The 5,820-nt window shown below is 46.5% G+C and overlaps 1 protein-coding gene across 1 annotated transcript in view; it reads left to right on the top strand.

Moving 5' to 3' along the window:
• Positions 1-1,482: 1,482 nt before the first annotated feature.
• tspan1 (tetraspanin 1) overlaps positions 1,483-5,820 on the top strand; it is a gene marked incomplete at its 3' end in the record, with an annotated part of 16,460 nt that continues 12,122 nt past the window's right edge. The window contains exon 1 of the mRNA XM_083648323.1: positions 1,483-1,542. Coding sequence (XP_083504449.1) covers positions 1,486-1,542 — 57 coding nt within the window. The 5' untranslated portion in view covers positions 1,483-1,485. The remainder of the gene's footprint in view (positions 1,543-5,820) is intronic.

The following is a 5,820-nucleotide window of genomic DNA, read 5'->3' as shown; positions in this document are numbered from 1 at the left end:
TTTCAACCCTCAAATCGCTGAAAATGTGATACTGCAGTATATGTCCCTGCTTACCTGCAGGGGTCAGAGCTGCCACCCGAGCCCCACCTGAACAGGTCTGCTATCACCTGTCTCCTTCCCAGTTTAGCCACACCCAGTCCACCTGTCTCACACTGTCATCAGATTTCTCATCTCCGCCACAGGCTTGGGCTTTTCTGCCTCATCCGTATGGTGATCATCACTAGCACGCCCAGTAAACATCTCCAACCCACGCAATCACCTCAGCAGACCTGGCAACACAATCAGAAATCTCTGCTCCGAACGCATCTGTGGGTCAGCCAGCGCTAACTTTTCAGTGTCTTGGCTTTCTTTGCGGGCAGTGCCACTCTCCAACCCAAGGACATTGACTTTTAGCATCTCCACCTTGGACAGAAAGCCATTTACTACATAAGGTAAGATCTTGTGTGGCTAGTATTATTCTGCTAGTAAGTATTCTGCTGCATCTAAATAAACAGTGTAAAACAAGTTACTTTCAAAATGTACTATACTACATATTACTAGTTACTTTCATTTGAAAGTAATAATTTACTTTACAATATTACTGTCTGTGTAGAGTAACTCGTTACTTATTACACTACTTTTGCATTGCTTTCACCAAAATAACTGCAGTAAGAATGACATCGCCGCGCGGGAACCATCCCGAAAAAGAATTTAAACCGTCTTGAAGTCAGTGTAAACCGTCCAAAATTCTAAATGTTATCCTTTTCCTTTGTTATTGTCATCTATAGTGGTTATTTGCATAAAAACACAGAATTTGATTAGGAAATGATTGTATTTTTATTTATGTATTGTTATTATTATTATTGTAAGTCGCTTTGGATAAAAGCGTCTGCCAAATGACGTAATGTAATGTAAATGTAAATGTATGTAAATGTTATGTGCTTTGATTTTTTTTTTTTTTTACTAAATTTGTAACTTGTGCTACTTGACAAAGTAACTGGTATAATATTACTGAAACGGTATTAAGTTATATTACTGAGTTGCTTCTAAAAGTAATATATTACATGTAATATATTACTTTCGTCATGAGTTACCCCCAACACTGTAAATAAATCTAGCTACTTTAAGCAACCGACTTGTTTTTCATTGTTAAGCCTTTACGCTTTCCGCATAGATCTTCCATTAAAGATGTCTTGATCGTGTCTGTGTCTCACTGAACACAGTCGGCGAGCTCTGTGCATTTGTTATCATTAAGGCCCATTGTCAGCAACGTAATTTTCACAGTCATTTCCGAGGGCTGTGGACTGAATGCCTGTGTGAAGAATGGCCGTGTGTGCGTGTGTGTGTGTGTGTGTGTGTGTGTGTGTGTGTGTGTGTGTGTGTGTGTGTGTGTGTGTGTGTGTGTGTGTGTGTGTGTGTGTGTGTGTGAAAAAGGGAGATAGAAGGATGTGGCCGATGAACGAGGAAATGCTATAATTTATCTTCTCCTTTTTATTACAGATTAAAATGGGGTGCTTCACATTCGTCAAATTGATGATGGTCTTGTTCAACTTGCTTATCTTTGTAAGTATGTTTCCGCTGTGATTACGTACATGCGTGTGATGGTGGGGGGGGGGGGGGTTGCTGTGAGAGTCATCGTAATTTGTTAATTTATTGTGTGAAATCTTTACGGGGGAAACTCATGTGTGAAGTATAAACAAACAATGCTTTTAACGCAATGCATAGAAACTGCCCTCCCACACATCTTAGCCGCGTTTGGAATCGTTCACTCATTCACTCACTCACTCACTCACTATTCCCTATTAGATTAACACTACTATAGTGTTTATCATATAGTGAACTATATGATAAACACTATAGTAGTGTTTATCATATAGTGACCTATATGATAAACACTGTATCATATAGTTCACTATATGATACAGTGTTTATCATATAGTGAACTATATGATAAACACTGTATCATATAGTTCACTATATGGGGAATGATCTAAATGAGTTTCAGACACACAGATCTTTTTCCTGGAGATCATTTTGTCACCGGATGCGCCGGGTATTCACGTGACGCAAGCAATCCGCGCCCACTATCACATAAACAACTGAGCTCGTGAGCAGATTGAGATGTCCTCAGGTAGTATTGATGTTGCATGTTTTGACTGCTAAATCCTAAATAAATCGTTGAAATTCTAATTACGTGCATGTGTGATTTTGTCAACTATGGTGTGCTCTCTCCTAATAGCAGTTTGCTGGTCAAGTAGCTCACAAGCTTGTTAGCATCGCGAGCCAACAACTTTCTTTTTCTCCTTCGGTAAAGACAACCGCATTGTGGTATACCGGCAAAAATGTAGGGTACATTCGCTGTTCGCTAGAAATCGCTGTGCATTGTGGGTATTTTATAGTGGACTGAATTAAATTAACAGTTTAGAATTTGGACACTATGAAAAAAAATGGCGACGCACTAAATAGTCCACGAGTTCCGTCATAGGGACCGATTCCGAACAGGGCTCTTTTCTCTTTCTCCCTCCTTCGATGCAGATACCAACGATGTTACATAAACGCCTCAACTCACTGAGCAAGTCAGCAAGATGCCCTAAATGATAACCCCCCCCCCACCCTCCTCCTGAACCCACCCTCCTCCTGGCCCACCCTCCCCACTTCCCCCCCCCCCCCTCCCCACTTCCCCCCCCCCCCCTCCTCCTCCTGAACCCACCCTCCCCACTTTCCCCGCACCACAGCAATTTTCATCTCATTAACTTCCAAGGCTCTAATTGTGCTAACCTGCGTCTTCCGCTTCACGTTGATAACTAATGTGCTCTGTGAAATGGAGAGAAACTTTGGCGAGGGTAAGCTGAATTTGCACGCGCGCCGCGTCAAAGCCCACCTGGGCTCCCACTGTCACGGATGCGGCCGCACAGATGAAGCTCCTAAGCACAAGTCATCATTTTTCCGCACATTTCCCATTTGTGCCCGAGTGGCGTTCCCCGATAAACCTCACGTGCTGCTCTGTAAGTCCCAGCACGATGACGATGATGATGATGATGATGATGATGTCCCTTTGCAACCTAGCAGAGCAGAATGACACTCATAAGGACGATGTGACTGCTGCTCCAACACAAAGTTCACTGAGATGACAAGACTAAAAGGGCCTGGGCCGACCTAGCGTCTTTTCCTCAGGTCCAGCATCTTTTTTCAGTTGTTTCCAATGGGGGGAGAGCGTATGCGGGCGCACACGGACGTCTAGAGAAAGTGCGCTGCGCCCAGCGTCTATTTTCAGAGCGCTCCGGCGTTTTTGTGCGCCCGACTCCCAGCGCTTCCAGCTGAAAATATTTCAACTTTTCAGAAAGACGCTGCGTGTCGGGTGCTCCTTTTCTGGCAACTAATCATATGGAGAAACTATTGCAACAGAGACAGAAAGGCTCAATTGTGGGAGCAGATTGGCTAGACGCTTAATATTTCTGGTGAGTGTTGAGCTAAATCACTGTATGTGTGTTGTTAGCTAATGTTAGCTGTCAGCTATCAAGCTACTACCGCACTGAACTAACGTTCGTTTCAGACTGCTTCCTTGTTTTATTGTGCGCTGAGATCAACGCTTCCCAGCATACTTCCAGCGTTTAACGGTCGGAAAAAGACGCTAGATGGACACACGGCCTAAGTCGTCACTTCAGCTTTGAAGTCAAACTGAATAGTGACATAAAGATGATTGAGAGTCACCTGGCTGTGAAAAACCGCTCCTGGTGAACACAATTTGAATTTTCCCAACCACATCCGAGACTTTAGGGACCGAGCCATGATGGTATGTTTGGAGAGAGGGGGGGAAAAAAAGTGGGACTTGGTGGTTCCATCTGTACATCATGTTCCTACCATATTGCCTCGGCACGTCATTGCCTTAGAAGAAGAAGCCATCTAAATGCATTGGAAATGAGAAGTGTCTCCATGTAGGCGGCCTCTCTCTCTGTAGATCCATGTTTGAGTGCACTGGGCTTTAATCAGTAATATGACCCCATGGAAGGATGGGCCCATATACTCAGCTGATGACTTTCACATTCCAGGCCTTTCAGAGAGGACCAATTCCATTTCAATTGTGGTGGTGGGACGGACCTCCTCTCTTTCTGCTCTCTGGATATATCTCTCCATCTCTGCTCTCCATTCGCCCAGCCCCTCCCTCCCTCTCTGGATATATCTTTTCTATCTATTCTCTCCATCCACCCGCCCCTCGCTCCCTCTCTGGATATATCTTTTCTATCTATTCTCTCCATCCGCCCGCCCCTCGCTCCCTCTCCGGAGGCCGCTGGCTGCTATTCTGTGTGACTTGCTATTCATTCCCTCTCTCGCCCTAATAGGCTCTATTTCCTATCTCCATAGCATGCAAACCCCCCCCCCCCCCGCCCCACCACACACTCCTTCAAAAATCTAACCCCGTTTACGTACAGTCCTCTTTGCCATGTGGGCGTTGGACTGACGGGGGGCGTCCACCTGCATAATGGCACGCCGTCAAACGGATTAGCCATCTTCTTCTAAAAAAAAAGACTTTAAAAAAGAGACAGCGTGCCAGCTACAATTATACCTGGCGAGGGATGATGGCGGCAGACAAGGAGGGGGAAGATGCTTGTCGTATCACATTTAGCCAGCGGTGCACTGATGGCAACGCAACGGCTCCGGGGCGAAAGGTGGGGGAGAGAGAAGGAGAAAGGGAGAGAGCGGGAGAGCGAGGACGGGGGAGAAGGTTAGATGAGAGAGAGAGAGAGAGAGAGAGAGAGAGAGTAATGGATAGACAGAAAGAGTTGGCGAGGGTCAGAGAGAGAGAGAGAGAGAGAGAGAGAGAGGGAAGGAGAAGGGGGAGAGACAGAGAGAGTATACCGGAGAGATAATTCCCGTGTGGATGCATCAGTGTTTGACAGGCCATGCAGGATGCTGGTGCCTGGTGGAGAGGAGAGAGCAAGGGAGCCTGCTGAGTGCAACTGTAACAAGTTGTGATTGGGCCTGACAGACAATATGAGGTTTCAAACATGCTTTCTGTAGGAGAGCACGAATGAATAAGAAGTCAGTTGGCGTGTGGAGGTGGGGAGTGGGGAGTGAGGCGGGAGAGAGAGAGAGCGAGGGGGGAATCATGTGACGTGTGGGAGAGAGAGAGGTGTGGGAGAGAGAGAGAGAGCGAGGGGGGGAATCCTGTGAGGTGTGGGAGAGAGAGAGGTGTGTGAGAGAGAGAGAGAGAGAGAGTGAGGGGGGGAATCCTGTGAGGTGTGGGAGAGAGAGAGGTGTGTGGGAGAGAGAGAGAGAGAGCGAGGGGGGAATCCTGTGAGGTGTGGGAGAGAGAGAGGTGTGTGGGAGAGAGAGAGAGAGCGAGGGGGGAATCCAAGTGAGGTGTGGGAGAGAGAGAGGTGTGTGGGAGAGAGAGAGAGAGAGAGAGAGAGAGAGAGCGAGGGGGGAATCCTGTGAGGTGTGGGAGAGAGAGAGGTGTGTGGGAGAGAGAGAGAGAGAGAGAGCGAGGGGGGAATCCTGTGAGGTGTGGGAGAGAGAGAGGTGTGTGGGGGAGAGAGATAGAAAGAGAATAGAGTCTGGAGGGGGAGATATGAGGAGAAAGAAGGCAGGCAGAGAGGAGGGACAATGGAGAATAGCGACAAGGGGGCAGCTTCGCTTGGTCGCACAATGCGGAAGTATTCAAAACTGCAGGTCCTCGAATGGCCACTTGAGGCTGATTCCAAAAGCGAGTAAATCTGCCTTAGACCCCCATGTTAAAATGCCAGAGTTTACAGCATAAATAAACATGTTCTTTCATGCCAATTTGTATATAACACACCTGTTTAGAGTCAAATATATGATTAAAAAAAGTCTACGTTTTGG

The sequence above is a fragment of the Poromitra crassiceps genome (assembly GCF_964638095.1).
Source record: "Poromitra crassiceps genome assembly, chromosome: 12".
Taxonomy (NCBI): Eukaryota; Metazoa; Chordata; class Actinopteri; order Beryciformes; family Melamphaidae; genus Poromitra; species Poromitra crassiceps.
This window is presented reverse-complemented; position numbering and strand designations above follow the sequence as displayed.